The sequence below is a fragment of the Artibeus jamaicensis genome, unplaced genomic scaffold, assembly GCF_021234435.1.
Source record: "Artibeus jamaicensis isolate MK-2021 breed Jamaican fruit bat unplaced genomic scaffold, CSHL_Jam_final contig_384, whole genome shotgun sequence".
Lineage (NCBI taxonomy): Eukaryota > Metazoa > Chordata > Mammalia > Chiroptera > Phyllostomidae > Artibeus > Artibeus jamaicensis.
This window is the reverse complement of record NW_026521810.1, coordinates 5,678,381-5,698,565: the sequence shown is the minus strand read 5'-3', so window position 1 is coordinate 5,698,565 and position 20,185 is coordinate 5,678,381. Positions and strand designations below refer to the sequence as shown.

The following is a 20,185-nucleotide window of genomic DNA, read 5'->3' as shown; positions in this document are numbered from 1 at the left end:
CCACGTAAAAAGATAGAATGCCTAATGTCAGTCTCGCCAAACTAACTGATGAATTACAGACTTCTCATGCTAGTCTGAGACCTCAAACTATTACTGAGACCTCAAAGGCAGAAGTCAGTGGTTGTTTTTAAAATTGTAGGTTGAACCATTACTTCTGGAAAGAATTCTTTGTAATTGGAGTTCATGATCTAAATTTCATCAAAATCTATCCCACCTCAAGATAAACCTGAATTTGACTTCACTTTATTTCAGAGGGCTCAGTGGCAGTATGAACCACAACTATATTGTAATAAGCAGCCAGTGTACCCTAAACATTTGAAAGTAGTAGCCATGAAACGAGTCAAGCACCCAAACTGAAATATGTCCCTAATTTTTTTAACGTTTAAGATAGTTGTCTCTGCAGCCCACACCTTCATAAGCTGCCCTTGCCTCTTAGCAGCTCCACCTCTACCAGTCTCACTAGACCTGACTCTTACCCAGCTCCGACCACCTAACTTCATGCTTCTGTAGCTACTCTCATGATAGCCCCTCTGCAAGAAAATCCATCCCTGCTTCCACACCCACGTTTCTTTTGTGAGGTCTTTCCTGAACATTACAGAAAAAAAACAGCGTTTTCCTCTTCAACCTCCCTTTTAACACTTCATTAAGTCACAAAACAGTGCCAACATGAGGCATTGTTGGGAATGGGAAAAAATAAACACTCACAATGGGCTCTTTATAATTATGGTATTACCATATAGTTCTGGAGCCAGTTTATAGCTCTGTCTCTTCTGATGTTTCTGAGCTCCTCAAGGCTGTGTATAGTCAGATTTTTACATGGATCCCAGCACCCAGAAATCCAAGTTTGAAAGGGGTCAAACCGGTATTCCTTTTTCAGTCCCCGTGCTAAGTCTAACTAGCAATGCTCCCCCTTCCTCTCTTCACTTGTTGTTATTTTGTCTCTGTTACTAGGACTTGGCGGCACAAAGTACATCTCCTTTGAGGAACGGCAGTGGCATAACGACTGCTTTAACTGTAAGAAGTGCTCCCTCTCACTGGTGGGCCGAGGCTTCCTCACGGAAAGGGATGACATCCTGTGCCCTGACTGCGGGAAAGACATCTGAGGTCAACACAAATTACTGCTTGCAACACACAGATTTATGTATTTCCTTTCTCAACCAGGCAACATTGTGTTCTGGTTCCCACCAGCCACACCAGGACTCTCCTCTTGTGCTTCTCAATGATACTCACGTTTGTTAAAATCCTTTGTATTAGTAGTTCAGTCCCAGGGAAGGAGAAAACCCTTATGGAAACATTAGGTAGGAAGATGGTTTTGAATTTTTATAATCAGGCAAAATCCAAGTACAAAATCCTTTGGAATATCTTTATAAATGTATCTTTTTTTCACTGTGTATTTAAGTTTTAAGTGCATTAACATGTCACAAACTTGAAAGTTTTCCAAACCACGTTAAGGTAATGAAGAACTGGTATTTATGACCATCTAACATCCTGTTGTGTAAGGCCTGCAGCAAGATTATATGGCTAATAATAAAATTATCCAGGCACAGCATGTGAAGTAATGATTAAACATTAAGGTGCTACATATAAACACTTTATTGCACGTTCTGATTACTGTCCGACATGCTATTCTGGTGGGCTGGGTCAGTGTTAACTAAAATTGCATCACGCCTTTTATTTAAAAGCCTTCGGTCAGCCCTATGATGTCTTCCTTGCTATCTTCTCTTTGTTCTCCTCTCACAAACTCTCTCTCTCTCAGAATTAAACAGTCTGCACTTGATTCATTTGCAGAAGCTCCAGTATATGAGATGGTGACAAGGAAAGCAATGGTGGGGTCACCAGACAGAGCTCAGAGCTTTCCCACAGTCATGGATCTCGCACTGGCCTGCCTCCTCTTCCATAAAGTGCAGGACTGCAAAAGGACACAAGCTCCTTGAGGCCAGAGGTGACATCTTGTTCATCAGTATATTCTCAACACCTAAGCAACTTAGAGCATACTGGAAGCCTTTCAGTAAGTGTTTCTGAAAAGAAAGCAAAAAAGAGAAAAAGAGACAGAATAACTGCTATAAAGAAAACACTGAGCTCCTAGTTTGGCAGAAGTCTGTAAAATCATCTTTGAAAGCAGACTATACAATTGCAAGCACTGAGCCAAGTTATGAGATAAGGCATTGCATGTTTCTCTTTTTGGAATAGTAACAATATTAACCTTTGGTCCTTAGTTTTCTAAGATAATACAGTATTATAAAATGATATGCTATGCAACAGAAAGACCTGGTGGAAATCAAGTCCCATCCACACTGATCAGAGACACCTCAAGTTTCTTAAGCTGAGTGCTGTCACCGTGAGAAATGTTTGATCAGGCCTGAGACAGGCCTTCCAGAGTTACAGTTAGCTTGAGGCTTTGCCTTTTTTAGCCGTGTTGCCATCTTCTACTTCATAATACCAAAGTAAAAGCATTCTTGCATATGTGCTTTTCAAAATACAAATGGCCTAATTCCAAAAAGAAATGAAATGAAAACTTCCCAAATTTCATCATGGAACATCTTACTTGTTCCTTGTTAAAACCAGATACACTAACCAGAGGTGCCAAACACAAGGCCCACGGGCCAAATCGGCCCTCCACCTTGTTTTATTTGACCCGGCACCTTGTTTCTACCTGGTGGCAGTGCCGAACTCTCGCTTAACTTATAAGGAATAGTTACATTTATATAGTCCTAAAATTACATTCTGCCCTTTGAAGGCAACCGTGAGGCTGATGTGGCCCCCAGTGAAGTGAGTCTGACACCCTGCACTAGATGAACCCAACTTTCAATTACCCAACTTGTCAAAAAGAATTGAGTTGGTGGCAAGTAATTAAGAGGCGGCTGGTAGCTCCATGATATTAGTAGTAAAAAGCTAAATGGCAGACTAGTCAGAAGTTTAACAGAGAAAAAAACAGGGAAGGAAGAGCTAACAAGAGCCCTCATGGGATCCCACTTATCCCTGGGGCATGCAGAAGACTACAGGCATGGGCTGGGTTGCACCCACTCGTGGAGCAGACTTCAGCGCATCCTCCAAGCCATAAGATCACTGGCACAGATCAGAAGTCTTATTAGCTCAAAGTGCTTAAGCACAACCTCTGACCTGGCTGAACATATATTATGAACATGTTCAAAGATGTAAAGGAAACCATGTTTAAAGAATGAAAGGAACATATAATAAGAAAAATCAGTGAACCTACAGGTAGATCAGTAGAGATCATAAAATCTGAAAAACAAAAACAGATTTAGAAATGATCAGAGCCTCAAAGAAATGAGCCACCATTAAATGTACCAACATATGCAAAATGGAATACCAGAAGTGAGAAAATGGACAGAACAAATGTTTTAAGAATTAATGGCTGAAAAGTTGCCTAAACTTGATGAAAAACATTATCCAAGCAACTTGACAAACTCAAACAAGGAAATATGCAGATTTCTGCACCCAGACACATCAAAATGCTGAAAGGCCAAAAATAAAGGCAAAATTCCTGAAAGTAATGAACTGAACTGAGCTTGGCGCCCCCACACCCACCTCAGGGAGGTCTGGACGTAGACACACAAAGCCTGCCTGAGCCTCCATCCCAGCTCCACCCATGCCTCTACCAGCTGGGAATCATGATATTAAACAGATGCTCTGGCTATAAATAATGCAGTTCTATGATAAGCCATTTTATGAACAAGGACTTTTATTAAACTGTGAAATAAAACATAGAAAGTGCATAAAACATGTTAGCAGGTAAAACTACTATGGAGAAGGAAGTCCTAATTCTGGTCGCTCTTCTGCATGGGGATAGGAGGGAACTGTCTGGAATGCTGGGCATGCTCTATACCAGGGTGGCCAACTGGCTCTTGAGCTAAATCCTGCCCACTGCCTGCTTTCCTTTAGACAGTTGTATTGGAAAACAGCCACGCCCATTCATCTACAAAGTTTGCCAGTCTTGCTCTGTATTACGATCTGGGTAGTGATGACAACACACACATTCACGTGCGTATGTATGTAAATTCACTGAGTTGTATATTTTAAACTCGACAGTATTTTATGTCAATAAAACTTTTACACTTTTTATGGTTTCCTATACTGGACAGTTAATGTAAAGCTGGTCTTTTTTTCCCTTAAACATGGCAAACAAACTTGCTTGATCTTTACTTGATTATTGATACATGAAAGCTTTGGGGGTCAGTCTCTCCCCACTGATGTTTCTGCGACATGTCATACTTGGAACATTGCTTCCTGTGTGCCTGGGTAATTCTGACTTGTGCTAGTCACTGCCTTTGTAAAGTTATCAGTGGGCATTTCCCAAGGCTTCAGAGCAGTGTCTTCCTGCAGAGAGGAGTTCCATTGCCTCTGCCATGGGCCTGGAGCACCGCCAGGCTCACTACTTCCAAGTCACCTCCTGGGTTTTACACGCATCCTGGCGGGGTGTAAAACCTGTATGATGGCCTGCTTGACTGCTTCGGGCCTCCACCCCACTTTGTCCCTTCTTCCCCTTTCCTGTTCTTCCTTTATATTTTCCTGTTTTCTTTTCTTTTGCTCTTCCCTCCACTTAGCAAGGCAGGTTTACTTCCAATTCACCTTCTTCATGTGAGACAGGTACTCTTTGGAATCATGGCTATTAGGTTTCCAATCTTGTGGGTTGTGGGGCTTAGTCTTTTTTTTCTCTTTCACAACACATTGTGTTCAACAACACATCCAACATGGCCTACTGTACTCAGTTCTTGTGGTCTCTAGATTTTTGTCTGCCAACTCTTCAGTGCTTTTATCTTTTTTTATAGTGGGGTGTGTTTTATTGATGTATGTTTTAAGAGCACAGAGGAAAGGTATCTATAGTAGAGAACACTTCCAGGATAGGGTGATAGAAAGGAGTTGAGGGGCATTCTACAAAAAACCTAACCAATATGCTCCAAAACTGTCAAGATTATAAGAAATTTAAGAAGAATCTGAGAAAATTTCATAGCCCAAATGAGTCTACTGAATTACTATGAAGACAAGGTAAGGTGGTATTCTGGGACAAAAAAAGGACCTTAGGTAAAAACTAAGAAAATCTGAATAAAGTTATAAACTTTCCATAACAATAACATATCAGTACTGATTCATTTCAACAAAGGTATCATATTAATATAAATTAGTAATAGGGGAAACTGGGTATACAGTATAAGGAAACTCTTGACACCATCTTGGTTGTATTTCTACAAACCTAAATATAAGGTTTATATTTTAAAAGTTTATTTTTGATAATTATGTAGCAGGACAAAATAAATAGAATGCTTAACTCGATTTGGTATTTTTATATGTATAAAACTATCTTTCATCATAACTTATATTTTCCAGTCTCCTAAGGTATAATTATTAAAGAAATATAATTTATCATGGAAAAAATAAAATGAAAAATATTTTAGTTCAAACTATTTATCCAAAGGCTAAAAAACAAGACACCTTGTTAATTTTACTAGAGATAAAAAAATGTTTAGTGCTATTACACAATTAACTAGTCACTTCTATCTTCTGATTCAACTGAATGCTTCATTAAATCTGAATACTGCTGATAGCTTCTCATTTCTCTTGGAACCCAAAACAAAGTCCCTAACATGCCTACCTAAGATTTTCCATAATCGGCTTCTGCCTACCTCTGGCTTTATTTTATACTATTCTCCCCACCTAGTTTTACTGTTTTGAGTCCCACTAAGTCTTTTTATTCTAAAAACCTATTAAAAGAGGGCTTTTGCTTCACTGTTGAGTCTGATGTGTTATCAAGTACTGGGTAGCAAATCATTCCCAACACTTAGTAGCTTAATACAACCCCTATTCTGTTCACAATGATTCTGTGGGTCAGCCACCTAGGCTGGTCTGCCCTGGACTTGCATGCAGTTGGTCACCTACAGCTAGACTGGGGTGGATGTTGTCAGCTGGGACATATTTTTCTAGCAAGCTTTTGTCTTCTCATGGCTGCAGCAGGTGTCCAAGAGTGACAGCAATCTACCACATGTAGCATCACAATCTACCACATGTAGGATGCTTTTCCTAAAAGCTTTCCACAGCTGTTGCTCCTTAAAATTTTCAAAGAAGCCTTCCCCAACCATTATATTTAAAGTAGTTTCTCACTCTACCTTCCCCATCCCTATTCCATGATTAGGCTTGATTTTCTTTGTCTCATTATAATCATCCATTATTCATTGTTCACTTGCTTGTCTTCTCTTTAGGAGCAGGAACTTAATTCACACCTTCATTTTTTCCTACCACAATATAGAAGACAATCAAGTATTGTAACAACTGACAGAGCAGAGCACTTCAGTTAGTTTAAAAACACTTTAGTAAATACCTAAATGGAAATAAGATTTTTTTTGGTATCTTCTTTCCAGACAAAAAAAAATCAAGGATCTACTTTTTAAGTTGAAGGTAGAGGTTATATGAGGCTTTTCAAAGTTAGTTAGTTAGAGCTTCACTCTCCAACATTAACATACCAGCTTAAAAATTAACTCTTGAAATGGCCCAAACACAAATAAGCCCTCAACTGAATCTCTGGTTTCTCACCAGTTAAGAAAGCTTATGAGGGCTGAGGTTTGGGGACGTGTTTCCACCCCTCCAAACGGAGTGGCAGTCAACATGTTCCCGCAGGGGCGTCCTGAACACCAGGCCACTCTAGCCAAGCTCCCCTCTAAAGCAGGAGCCCAACCAAGGCTGGGTGAACTATTGGAACCACGCCTGAGCACAGTCAGTCCAGGTACAGAAGGTTTTACTATAAAAAACGACACCTTTCAATATAGTTTACTCACATAAAAAGAGATCAAGTCATTAGAGTATTTTTCCACTTTATTTTTTTTTATGAATGACAGACCTACTCAATAATTTTATTCAGTTTATTTAAATAAGGATATGGCTACTTAAAAGGCTTTTTACATACAAAAAAAATGTACATTACAAGGTTAAACTTTCTGTACTGAATTATAAAACCTGCACAAGCATTTAATAAAAGAGCACGCTTAAAAACATTTTGACCATCTTGTAGCCTCTAAAAATCACTGAAGTTGCACAGTAGTGAATAAAAGAAGCTCTTACATACATGTTATTTAATCTACTGGTAGTTTCACTTAATGTAAGTTTTAAAAGTTCACTGCTATTGAATGAGTCTCTCCATCAGTTTTAGTATCGTCTTTGAAACTTAAGTCAACCAAAATATTATTTCAAATAATAATTACAATGCTAAAGAACTTTAATACTAGCAAAAAATATTATGGGCTCATAGTAGTAGTTGGACCAGCTTTCCAAAGTGCCTGGATACCATCTACATTAACAAAGCTATTTTGGAAAACTGCACAGCCTTTACAGCGATTGGGAAACAATTTCATGCCTTGGTGCCGCACAGCTGAGACTCTCCAGAACCGTGCAGCAAGCAGTCTATGATCCCTCCAATGTAAGAGGACTGGGGGTCAGCCTACCTTTACCCCCAGTGAATGAGCAGAACCAATCTATGACTTATAAACCTAAGCTTAAAGCTTAGGATTTATAGGAAGGAGGAAGGAGATGAAGCAAAGCATGTGAAAATATGGGAAAGGGGGACAAGAAAAAGGAAAACAAGGAACTAAGAGGGAAGGGAAGGAAAAAGGCCACCTGCCAATGGCAGGAAGTGATAGAGTGCCTGTAACGGCACCTCAGAAGCCATTCACTAATGAGTGCCATTCACTTTCCTACCCCAGTAATAAGAAAAACAGGGTTTATTAGAATAATGAATCAAGAACAACAGTAGTAACCCATGTTAATAAGTAAAAAGGATTTTGAAGTTCCTAGCCATTCAAATCAAGTCCTTCTCAACTTCAAAGCTCACTAAAGCAACACTTCCAGATACGAGATTCCCAACACTTCTTCCAATCCCCATTATTCAGCAGGCTTCAGTATGTGGAGAAAGACACTGAAGATGAGCTGTATCTCTGCACCTTGAGAAGGCACAGTGTTCTAGGATGTTGGTATATGTAATACATAGTACATTGTTTAGTTCTTTACATTTCAAACTCAAAATAACTCAAGAATATGCTGCTGTATGAGCATTGATTCTGAATGTTCATAATATAAACTTCAATTTGAAGCAACAATGTTACACAGTTCAGCTGTTATCACCAACCTACTCTGTAAGTTAAATACACAAATTAAAAAATAATTCTGAGTAACTAAAAATAAGTTTCTACTGACTTAAAACTGTCAAAGAGCCAATTCTCTCTTAACTAAGAGAAAAGCAGATGAAAGCAAAAGGGACAACTGAATATAAAATATAATTTGTCACTGTACCCTAAAATCTACACTTTTCAAAATTTCCCTTCACATAGTTATATATAGGAATACATCTCTGTCCTTCAACATTACATACATCAGCCCTGCAGATACCTGTATGTTTAACAATTTACTGTAACTTTAGCAATTTATGTAACACTTAGTATGTATCCATTTTGTTTTTGTATGTACAGATTTAGAGTCTAGATAAAGGCAGAATGACTGAAAACTGCAAAGTTAAAATTTTAGTACAGTACTACCTGCAACGCTGAATTATTTTTTTGTAAGGCTATTCAATAGCTGAACTAAAATGCTTGTTTTAACAAATATAAATAGGAATGAGACTGCTCAAAAAGTATTGAAAAGACAAACCCCAATTTGAAGATCAATCATACAAGGGAAAAAGTATTCTTGCACTTGATTAGAAACACGCAGCAGAAAAGTGGGTATTATAACTCACAAATAGAAGGTTTAACCCTATTTCCCCAATGACTTCCACTACACAGTCAGAATAATACCACTTTAACACAACACAAAACCCTACTAGGTATGTCTGAAAGTTGCCCATGTTACATCGGCAAGGACCCCCTGCCAATCGGTACATATACACTTCCCTACTGTCAATGCACTGGCTTCTGAGTTCAGTGCCTTCTCTCCCTCTCCTTGCCTATTCTGGATCACACTGAATTTTCCCCCTTGAACGCCATCCTTCCTGGACTCTCTTACTAGAATTCTACTCCTCTCCTCCTCTTCGCTGAACCCTCTGCCAACAGGTACGACCTCTAGCATGATTGCTTCACCTGAAGATTTCTAAAGCCAGCCTCACTGAGATCCTAGGAGAGAGATGCGTGAGCTCACGGAGTGAGATCAGACTGCTTATGAAGGAGGCAGGGCTGCTACATGACAAGAATGTTCTAAGCATGGACCTAGGGTGACATTGATTAGTCAGCCCATAAGAAATCAATTCTGTCTTGGCTTTAAGGAAAGAAGTAATAGCAAGCACTTAAAGAACAGTAGTTTTATTTGTATATTCTGAGTAGTTTATTGGCAGCACTAGAAATATGCCTTTGTTGGTAAACCTCGAGGATGAATTTGGCAGTACTGACTAAAATTTTGCCATGATAAACTGTTATATTCCTTTGCTTGGGAAAGGAAACAAAAGTTGTTAATTTCTGAAATATCTGAGTCTTTAAAAAAATCTCAAGTTCTCCAAACACTGAAACAGACTAATGAGAACAATTCCTAAAATTCATCAGATGCTTTATACCAGACTTGTAGCTTACTGATTTGACTCAATATGAATGATTTATACTAAATCATTCATTTAAAAAGAAATTCTTTCCTGCCCTGGCTGGTGTGGCTCAGTGGATTGAGTGCTGGCCCATAAACCAAAGGGTTACTGGTTTGACTCCCAGTCAGGACACATACCTGGGTTGTAGGCCAGATCCCCATGTGGGGGCATGGGGGAGACAACCACACACTGATGTTTCTCTCCCTCTCTTTGTCCCTCCATTTCTCTAAAAGTAAATAAATAAAATCTAAAAAAAAAAAAAAAAATTCTTTCCTAATCATGGAACTAAAGGCAAATTTTTTTTTTTTTTTTAAGAAAGAAGGCAGGCAGAAAGAGAGGGAAAGACTATTTTTCTGAACCTAATTTTAAAATTAAGAAAACTTCAAAAAATGAAGATCTCTGCAAATACTGTCAATATATGAGAACTTGTTTGAAAACTGCAGTTACAGTTATATTTACATTTTTGGAAACTTTCCTTCATGGCCATGTAACATGTTGTATCTTCCTTTTTGCTTCTGGGGGCTTCAGGTTATTCTGAAAAGACACAAACAGAAATCAGCTTATATTTACAAAAAGTCAGAGAATAACTGAAGTGAACACTTCAAACCATCATGGTTGAATAATAACATACAAATGGTAGATCTCTGCTGCCATCAGGTGGGAATATTTTAAGACATTAGCTACCATTTTTCTAGCTGTGGCTCTGAAACATTTGCATATCAGAATCACTCGGGGTGCTGATCTTAAATTTTTCTGGAAGCTCCTTCAGGGGAACCCAAGGTACACTCAGAGTTGAGAACCACTTCTTTCTCCCTACCATGTTCTCCCTCAATCTCGCAATCCAAGATCTTAATATGAGAAAAGAGTGCCTTAAAAAAAAGAAAAAAAAGATCTTTGAAGTTCACTCCATATCGTAGTATTTGAGGTGGATTCTTCTTCTCACTCCTATTGACACCCTCCTCCTCTTCCCACAAAGGTGGCTGAAGTAAGTGCAGTGGCAGCACAGTGTCATAAGAAATGCATGTTCTGGGGCCAGAGAGACCTGAATTCTAACTGCAATTAGATTTGTTATTAACCCAGAAACCCTGGACAAGTTTTTTTTAAAATTATCTAAGCTTCTGTTTTCTCATCTGTGAAATGGGATAAACTATACTGTCTACTTCATAGGATTGCTAAAAGAATTTAAAGAATATAAGAACTTAGGGTTGGTCTGATACACAGTAGCTTTCTTTTTTCCAGGATCTGCTATTTTAGAATGTTTGAACTACCCTGAGTTTTGATCCCTTTGACATACAATAGGAAGATGACAAAGCCAAAGTATACACTACAGGAATATGCTATAGATTGAATGTTTGGTCCCCTCAAAAGTACAATGTCGAAACCTAACCCTCAATGTGATATTTTGAGGTGGGACCTTTGGGGTGATTAGGTCCTGTGGGCGAAGCCCTCATGAATGGGATTAGTGCTTTTATAAAACAGCCCCCAGAGAGCTCCCTGGCTCCTTCTGCCAGGTGAGGACACAGTGAGAGACAGCTAAGAACTAGGAAGCAAGTCCTGACCATACATTGAATCTGCCAGTGCTTTGACTTTGGACTTCCCAGGCTCCAGGACTATAGAAAATAAATGTTTGTTGCTAGAGCCATCCAGACAATGGTACTTTTTGTTGTAGAAGTCTGAAAGGACTTAGATAAGAAATAGTTTATAAAACTGCTAGATGTTTATATAATCTCAATTAAATTCTAAATAAACATTTACCTATATCAAATTTGCCAGCATGTAAAATCCAAGCATCCAAATGCTTAAGTATCATAGAACACAACATAGTAGATTCCCCTAAACATCCTCTATACCTTTAAGGGTAGAAATATTTGAGAGGCAGGGGAGGCAAGTGGTAGATCCTAAAGACTCCAGGGTGGTTCTAAGGAAGCGCAAAACAAAGATCAAGCTCTATGATGCCACTTAAATGTGTGCACAAACTTTACTTAACATGCTGAGTCTTGCTAAAGAAAGAGTATGTCTTTTAGTTCCAAGATACTGAAAGGATATAAATAAGAAAAATCTAGTTTGAGTGTCTAAGAGACTTTTCCTCTCTCTACACATTTTAAGCAGGGGAAAAAAAAAAACCCTGGACTTTTAAAAGAGAATTAGTTTATCATCATGGATCTCAGTATTTCAGGGTTCAAACACAGGAGAAATGATATATAAAAATAAGACACACCATGTAAGAGTTAAAGAACAGCTCAGAGATATCACTCCCATCTCTTAGTAGCATGGAAACCACCCCACACTCACCATGGCCTCGGCTTCTTCTTTAGGAGCAGCTCGCTTTAACTTCACAGGAGTAGTCCCCACAGGGGACAGAGGTGGCAACTTCACAGGGCCCAAAGGGCTTTTCCTGTGCGTTAAGTCATGATTCTGTTTAGTGTCATTATTATTGTGTTCCATTTTATTGTTCATAGGCAAATTGGAAGACAAGATTAGGGGTGAGACACTTGAAGAGGAATTTGATAATTTTCGAAAGGCATTACTGGTAAAGCTCGCCTGAGGGGGAGCCTTGAGTCGATCATTATCTCCATTGTCTGTCTTTTTCACTTTTATGCTTGTACTTGTTGAACTTCCATCAAACACAATGAGGGGTCTTTTCTTTGACACATCTACAGCACTACTCCTGAAATCAGAGAGACACATTAGTGAAAAATATCACCTGGAATGGCAAAGCAGTTAGTAGAATATAATGTTGAAACAATGACCAAAAAAACTCATTGATAGAGGAATCTAAATAATAATTTTCTAGTGCTTTATTGATGTGAAATTTAAATATAGCTTTACTGTATGCACAAGAATGTTATTTTTAAAACACCAATCTACCAACTAACCCTAGAATTTAAAACACAATTTCCTAGAAATTAAAATATATATATATATTTTAAAAATCACCATCTTATTAATGAGGTTATTCTTATCATGTATTATTACTTAGAAAGCATAATAAATTACAAAACTATTCCAAGACTGACTGAGACCTTGCTAGCCTGTGATTCCAGAATCAGGCTCTGGAAGCCACCCATGCCCCGCAAGCTGCTCTCCGGCCTCCAGTGTATTCATCGTTCCTCCCAAGTACATAAAGACTTAATGGCACCTGCTGCCATGTACATAAAGACTTAATGGCATCTGCCGCAGTCCATGAAGGCCATGAAGATACAGATTATGACAATTTCTGTTTAACATGTAACCCCCAGAATTTAGTACAAGGCCTGCAGCACTGACAGATAAATATTAAAAAACTATACTAAGACTACCACAGTGGCAGTCTATATACAATGATACAAAACATTCTATTTTATTCAGTAAGACCTCTGAAACCAAAACATTTTCCTAAAAAAAAACCACAAAAAACCTCAATTGAGGTGACACTGTTTAACAAGGTCACATAGATTTTAAGTGTATATCACAATGACACCTGGTCTGTGTACTCCCACCACCCAAAGTCAAACTATCCTTCATCACCATATATTTGGCCCCCTACCCACTTCTCTCAGGTAGTCACCATTCTGTTTGTCTGTCTGTGTCTCTGAGTTTCAGCTTTATATCCCATATGAGTGAAATCATATAGTTCTTAGCTTTTTCTGACATTTCATTAGAATGATACTCTCAAGGTCCACCCAAGTTGTCACAAATGGCAGTATTTCATCTTTTCTTATGGTTGTGCAGTATTCCTTAGCATATATGTACCACATCTTCTTTATTCAATCCTCTATCAAAGGACACTGTGGTTGTCTCCATGTCTTGGTCACCATGAATAATGCTGCAGTGAACACAGGGGTGTATATATCTTTGTGAATAAATGCTGTCAAGTTTTTCGGGTACACAGCCAGAAGAGGGATTGCTGGGTCATATGGTAACTCTATTTTTAGTATTTCTGAGGAACCTCCATACTGTTTTCCATGGTGGCTGTGCCAGTTTACATTCCCACCAGCAGTGAATGAGGGATCCTTTTTCTTCACAACCTCTTCAACACTTGTTATTACCTGTCTTGTTGATAACAGCCATTCTACCAGGTGTGAGGTGCTAGTTCATGGTTTTGATTTGCATTTCCTTAATGCAAATTAAGTGAAGTTGAGCCTCTTTTCATTTATTTGAGAGTCATTTGTATGTCTTCTAAGGAGAGATGTCTGTTCAGGTCCTCTACTCATTTTTTAATTGGACTGGCATTTTTTAAACTAACATCTGTAAAATTTTTTTTAAATTTTTTTATTGATTATGCTGTTACAGTTGTTCTATTCCCCCCCTTCATTCCCCTCCACCCTACCCCTTGGTCCCCACCATTACCCCCCCTTTAGTTTATGTCCGTGTATCTCAAGTTCTTTAGATTCTATATTTCCGTAAAATTTTAATTTTAAAATTTAGCAAGTCTTCAGGTCTAGCTTCAGAAAATCATTTCTACTCTTAATCATAAAGATAATAAAAGCATTCATTTGTTCATTACTCAATATATCTCAAGTCAAACAAGATTTATGATAAAAACCTTTTAATCAAACATGTAAGCAGAACTCGAGTTCTCCAGCCTTCCTATTCCAAGTGTGGTCCAGAGACCAGCAGCACCAGCATCTTGGGACCTTGTAAAAAATTCAGAATCTGCCTTTTAAGCAGATCCCAGATGACTGGCTAAACTCACCAATTCTTGGGTCACCACTGAAAATCATTTGGTAGAAGACGAAAAGCAAGCTCACTATACATGCACTGCCATTGCAGAAGGGAAACAGAAGGACCGTGAGTAGGATGCATCAGCATGTGAGAGTTCAATCTTAAGATTCAAGAGGCACATTCAATTTGAATAAAGATCTGGTCCTAGCTCTGTGTGACACGTCACAGCATTTCTCCGGAGCTCAGTTCCCTCAGAGATAAAATGAGCAATTCAACAACACCTGATGATCCCTTAATCCTTCCAGCTTTAATGCTCTGATATAAGAAGTGAGTTGTGATTTTTAAGAATAGAGCAAAAGTTCCTTTCCAAAATGACACTGAGAAACCTAATAAAAGGGACTGTCATATAATTTAACAGAATTAAAAGCTCTGCTTAGGACAATGTACCTGAATGTGCAGGTAAAAAAAGAAAATACTTTCATAGTAAGAGTCAACGGAAGTAAATTAATGATATATACAGCACAATCCACAGATTTATGAAATTAATTAACACTGTACCATCATGCAATCATCAAGCTAAAATAATGCTCGATCTGAACTGAATGTGTTCAAAAGTGAGACTGAATATTTATTTACTTTCCAAAATACTCTGAGCATACATGTTGAATTCTTCAATTAATCTACTTCTTGGGGAATAATCTCCCTACCAATCACGAGTTTTCCTCCGTTCTTTGTAACTAGAGATTAAAACCAGGAACCAATTCAGAATTAGCATTCTCCTTCACTCCATCTTCTTCCACTGTCTCTAGCACACTGCCCAGGACAGTACCCTACAGAAGGCTCTAAAAGGAAATTCAGTAATTAATCAACAGCACCACTTGCAATAAAAGAGACCCAGGAAAAGAAATAACTAGCCCACTTAAGGGTCTTTGTATACTTTTTCCTCATTAACCAACCAACTACACTGATCAGTCAAATGTAACTTTAAAAGGGAAATTCATTTGCTTGTTGTTTTATGAACAATTTTCTGAAATTAAAAATTTTTAAATAGTGTCCCTGAAGCTATAAATGAGTGTCTTTATTTTATATTATTCAAAGACTTTAGAGTTTTACTTAACTCCATTTTTTTCCTCACAATTCAGCATATATCGTTAGCTCTACCTGTAAAATACACCCAAACCCCAAGCACTTCTTACCAAATCCACTACTATCTCAGTCAAGGTCACCACCAACTACTGTTTGGATTACTGCAGTCTCCTTTCTAAGTGGTTTCCCTGTTCCGCACCCCCCCACATTAAATCACTTCTCAGCATAGCAGCCAGCATGATGCTGTTAAAATGTACATCAGATGGTGTCATCATTTTGCACAAAATCTTCCAATGTTTACTCAACAGTAAAGCCAAAGTTCTCACGATGACTCACAAAGCTCTACATGATCTGACAATCTCCTTTTACCCTTGATTATTAACCTCTTCCCCCTCCTCTCCCTTTGGGTCTCTCCACTCTAGCCCTGGTGGGCTCTTTGTTGGTGGTGGTATGATGGGCATACTCCTGACCCTAATTCTTGTATTCTGCATGGAATGCTACAATAGCTTGCTCTCTACTTTCTAGGTCTCTCTACTTAAGTGACATTTCTCAGTGAGGTTGCTCCTGGCCACTTTACCTAAAATCGTAATCACTCTCACTGCTTTCTTTTCTCCTTAGCACCTGTCACCATGTAACATACCATATACTTTATTTATCTTTTGTATTATGTTTTTTCCAATTAAAATATGAGCAGGGGATTTTGTTAGTTTTATTCATGGCATACATACAGTGCCTCGTGCTCAATAAATAGTTGTTAAGTAAATGAAATTTTTTTAACCTAAATTTACCTGGGGGAGAAAAATAAAAGCAAAATTATTTCATTATATAAGATAAAAACAAGAATCGCCGATAAGTACCTTTTAGTCTCATTTTTTAGCTCATGTTGTTCTCTTTTCTTTTCCATCATTTTCCCCCATCTGTTCTTTGGCAAATCTCTCTGGGGCAATGGTATTGCATGCTGAACATAAAGATCAGTAAGATTATCTTTGTTTATTCTTATGTCATTTTCAACAGCTATGTTCTTCTGTGGAAAAGGAAACAAAGTAATTTCAAAACAACATCCTTCTTTTAACAACTAACCAAATACCAATGTAACAGGTCAAAACACTACTGCTCTGTTTATAACAAATTATAAAACCACTGTCACAATTAGCACACACTTAAGGTCCTATATAACACTGAAAAGGTAGTAGTATAGATGGATTAGGCTCTGTAAATATTAGGTTCAGCCTCATCATAAAGACAATGGTCAGTGTGACAAGGAGTGCTGTCCACAAGTGTTCAGCCAACATACCAGGAAATAAGAGCATTTCCATTGGCATCATCCTAGTCTATGAAGGGAACTGAAAATAGGTGACTGCCTGGGAAAATTGGACAAAAGAGAACTAACAATGATGATTACAGTCTGTCAAAAAATATTATCAGAGTGTTACTACCATGATCAGATTAGTGGATGGGAGGCCTCACCTTTCATTTCCCGTGTATCTTTAATACTGCTTCTTAAATTGAAGACAAATACCAAGATTTCAAACGGCCCTGCACATGAAAACTGGAGTTGCCTCACAGATGATAGTACTAATAACAGTATATCATTAAAACTTTCTTGGCTTCAGTAGCTTCCAGTCATTGCCTGGCTCTCTCCATCTAAATCAACTAACTCATTCTCCCTCATTTTCCACTGTGTTCTCAACATTACGGAAAACTACAGTATGAGGCAGAAGACTGGCTATGGATACAGAGTTTGGATTTATGAAGGAAAATGAGGATGGATAAAATCATGGGTCCACAACTGCAACTCCCAAAGGCTTGGAAACATTTGTGTTTAGTAGGACTGACAAAACAATCTATGTTCTCTGTTAAACTCCCCTCACTCCTTTTTTTCACTTTCAAAACTTAAAAGCACAAATTTTACAACATTTCTCTCTTATACTAGATGATCCTGTATTATCAATTTTCACCCTGTACTCACTCAGAGATATATGGAAACCCTGGAGGTTCTTAGACCACATTCCCAAAGAATTCATTGGCAGGTTAGTTTGGGAAGCACTGCTCAAGGGCAGAGGTGCTCAAACTGTGGTACCTGAACTAGCAGCAAGAACTTGTTAACAATGCAGATTTTCAGGCCACACCCCAGACCTACTGAATGGTACAGCCTGGGGATGAAGCCCAGCAATATGTGTTTTAAGAAGCCCTGGGTGACTGCCATGTACCTAAAAGGTTTGAGAAACATGAGTGAAAGGTAACTGACATTACTAAAACAATCTACTTAGAAGTGGGGCTTGATAAAATTAGAGTACAGCACTGAAAGGAAAACACAAGAAAACCAAAACGTGCTACATAAAACCCCAAGGAAACGTTCAGTAATTCTCTACCACTTGAAACAAAATTTATCAGTTGTTTTCTTTTCCGTCTATTATCAGAAAACACATTAGGTGAGTAAGTGAAAACGCTACATTGAGAGCCCGGAACGCCGAATTCTCCTCCTGGTTACATCAGTTACCGCATTTATCGATGGTATGACCTTAAATAAGGCACTTCACCTCTCTGGGACTCAGTTTCCTCTTATTTAATCATGATGAAAGTGTGGAAAATGGAGGATTTCTCCGATGCTTTGCAGCCCTGACAGTTCCCAATGACTGCCCTTCATTTCCGTTCTTCTTGGATTCTTCCCCAGTCCCTTTCTTCCTCAGGCCCTTGCTTACATACAGGCTGCAGGGGTCTCCTATATTCCTCTTTCCGAGCCATCTACAACTCAAAAATATAACTCTTAATTCCCAGGAATTCCTGATATGCTAAGGACGTCTCTTTTCCGGATGGGGACGTGGGGGTGAATAGGTCAGTCTGCAAGAAGAGTCGCACAAACCCAGCGGGAGGAGCGTCGACGGCGGGTGTGTCCGCCTCCAAGATATTTGGGGCTGACTCCGACCCAAGCACCTCTTCCAACCAGACCCACCCACCCAGGCGGCCAGACCTGCTCCAGCGTGAGGAGAAGGAACTCCTGGGACAGCAGCTCCGGGTGCAGCAGCAACAGCTCTGAATCCGTGCAGCTGCGGCAGCCCACGTCCCCCGCCATCGTCGTCGCCAGGAGACCCCGGCGGGTACCCACAAAGCTCCGCGAAGGAAGCGTTCCGGAAATGACGTCTGGCCGAGGACTCAAGTGTGTCGTCACTCTAGGTGCGCCGCGCGTGCGTGCCTCATCGGAAAGCGCTTTCGCGGACTAAACCGGCGGCGTTTCGGGTCTGACAGGAAGAGCGGAGAAAGCGTAGTTCACGGGGCTGGCGACGATTGGTCGCGCTTCTTGTGACGTTGAGAAGGGATTCTGAGAACAGTTTCGCGGCAAGAGGCAGGGAATACTGACCCAGTTACTACGATTTGTCGCGTCTGAAACTAGCTACGTTTTCTTTGTTTAACGTGTTCGTTAGCTTCCTAAACCTCCTTTAATTTGCTGTAAGTCCCCGGACCTTAGTTCCGGTCCCTAGCACATTGTACGCACTCAGACATTTGTTACCTGAAACTAATACTTTGAACCTGATCACGTGTGAAAATAAATGCCGAAATGGCGGTGACAAAGTCCATATGTTTGTTAGATATTTACTATGTGCCAGAGCCTGCAGGTTATGTAAATGATCTCATTCCTCGGAACAGCCCAATGAAATACGTAGTTCTAGAATGCGAATCTTTTCAGATGAGGCCACTGAGGCATGTAGCAATTTGAGGACGTAGCAAGACTGACTTTCAAGTATTTTCTTTGCACTTGTTACTACAGTGAAGTAACAATTTTCTTTAAACAAAATCTAATAGATTTGATCTAATTACTGAAAATCTTTTTCTGTTCTTTCATCTTTTGGGAGAAGGTACACATCCCCAAATATTTTGTCTATCTAAAACTTAAATTTGCAGACAACCCTAAAGGCTTGTGATTTGCATCTTCTATCATGTATCATTTCTTTGGAAATTATTGTAGTGGCTTCAAAAATGTGAACATAGGATGACAAAAGGTAAACCTTGAGAGAATTGGAAAATAAATGAGATACTAAATCAAAAAAAACAAAGTTGAAAGGTGTTTTGTAACTTTTCTTAATCATATACATATAGGTTGCTTTATCTAGAAGTTGAATTTGAGAGCAGGGCAGAAACTTAAAAAATTACTCAGTCCTATTATTTCATTTTAGTGCCGAGGAAGCACGTGTGATTAAATGACTTGCCAGACATTCAGAACTGAGCTGAGGCAGGTATTTGGATGTCCTAATTTGGAGTTAAGTGTATTAACTGTGACATTAGCACCGTGGTAATTCCATATCTAAAATCTGATTTTCATGATAATAGTTAAATTAATGTGGCTGGTATTATCCCTATTTCCTTCAATGAAAGGCACATACATTGTTTTAGTGACAAAAGCAGCTACAAGGAGCCTTGGAAGTCAGACCTCAGTTCCGATTTTGTGCTGCTGCACTGAGACCTTGGGTGAGTTACTCAAGTCTCAGCGTCAGCCTTATCAGAGGAAGGCTCTGCTAACACCTTCTGTGAAGAATTTTCAAAGGAGTCAAGATTATATAACATACTTGACACAGAGTAGGTGCTTAATAACTGGCAGTGGTACTGAGAAATACTTCATGTCAACCTGTAACCAAATGCAGCTTCTGATCTCTGCTGCTTTGAAAGCCAATACTTGACAGAGACGGGTGCTTATGTAGAGGAAAGTGGTTTATTTTTAGGTGCTGGCAACCTGGAAGATGGGGAACATTGTCTCAAAGCCCAACTTCATGCCTCTGTGCAGACAGAGATTATTATAAGGAGGAAGAGGAGAAGCAGAACAAAGAGATGGAGAGGGTTGAAAAGTTCTCTGCTTGCAGACCAGTGTGGTCCATTCTGATAAGGTAAGTGATG

At 39.1% G+C, this 20,185-nt stretch overlaps 2 protein-coding genes across 3 annotated transcripts in view; one reads left to right on the top strand and one right to left on the bottom strand.

The window, feature by feature from the left end:
* The window catches only part of FHL2 (four and a half LIM domains 2), a 69,157-nt gene extending 65,076 nt beyond the window's left edge, over nucleotides 1–4,081 (top strand). For both annotated transcript variants that reach the window (XM_037134264.2, XM_037134265.2), the window contains exon 6: nucleotides 952–4,081. In XM_037134264.2, coding sequence (XP_036990159.1) covers nucleotides 952–1,103 — 152 coding nt within the window. In that variant the 3' untranslated portion in view covers nucleotides 1,104–4,081. The remainder of the gene's footprint in view (nucleotides 1–951) is intronic.
* On the bottom strand, nucleotides 1,936–18,549 carry CUNH2orf49 (chromosome unknown C2orf49 homolog). Its single transcript, XM_037134267.2, has 5 exons — nucleotides 18,270–18,549; nucleotides 16,156–16,322; nucleotides 11,861–12,236; nucleotides 10,028–10,102; nucleotides 1,936–2,018 (listed from the first exon to the last, which is right to left on the bottom strand). Exons 1-4 carry the CDS (start codon nucleotides 18,369–18,371, stop codon nucleotides 10,046–10,048), a joined length of 702 nt encoding a protein of 233 aa, XP_036990162.2. The 5' UTR covers nucleotides 18,372–18,549; the 3' UTR covers nucleotides 1,936–2,018; nucleotides 10,028–10,045.
* Nucleotides 18,550–20,185: the final 1,636 nt, after the last annotated feature.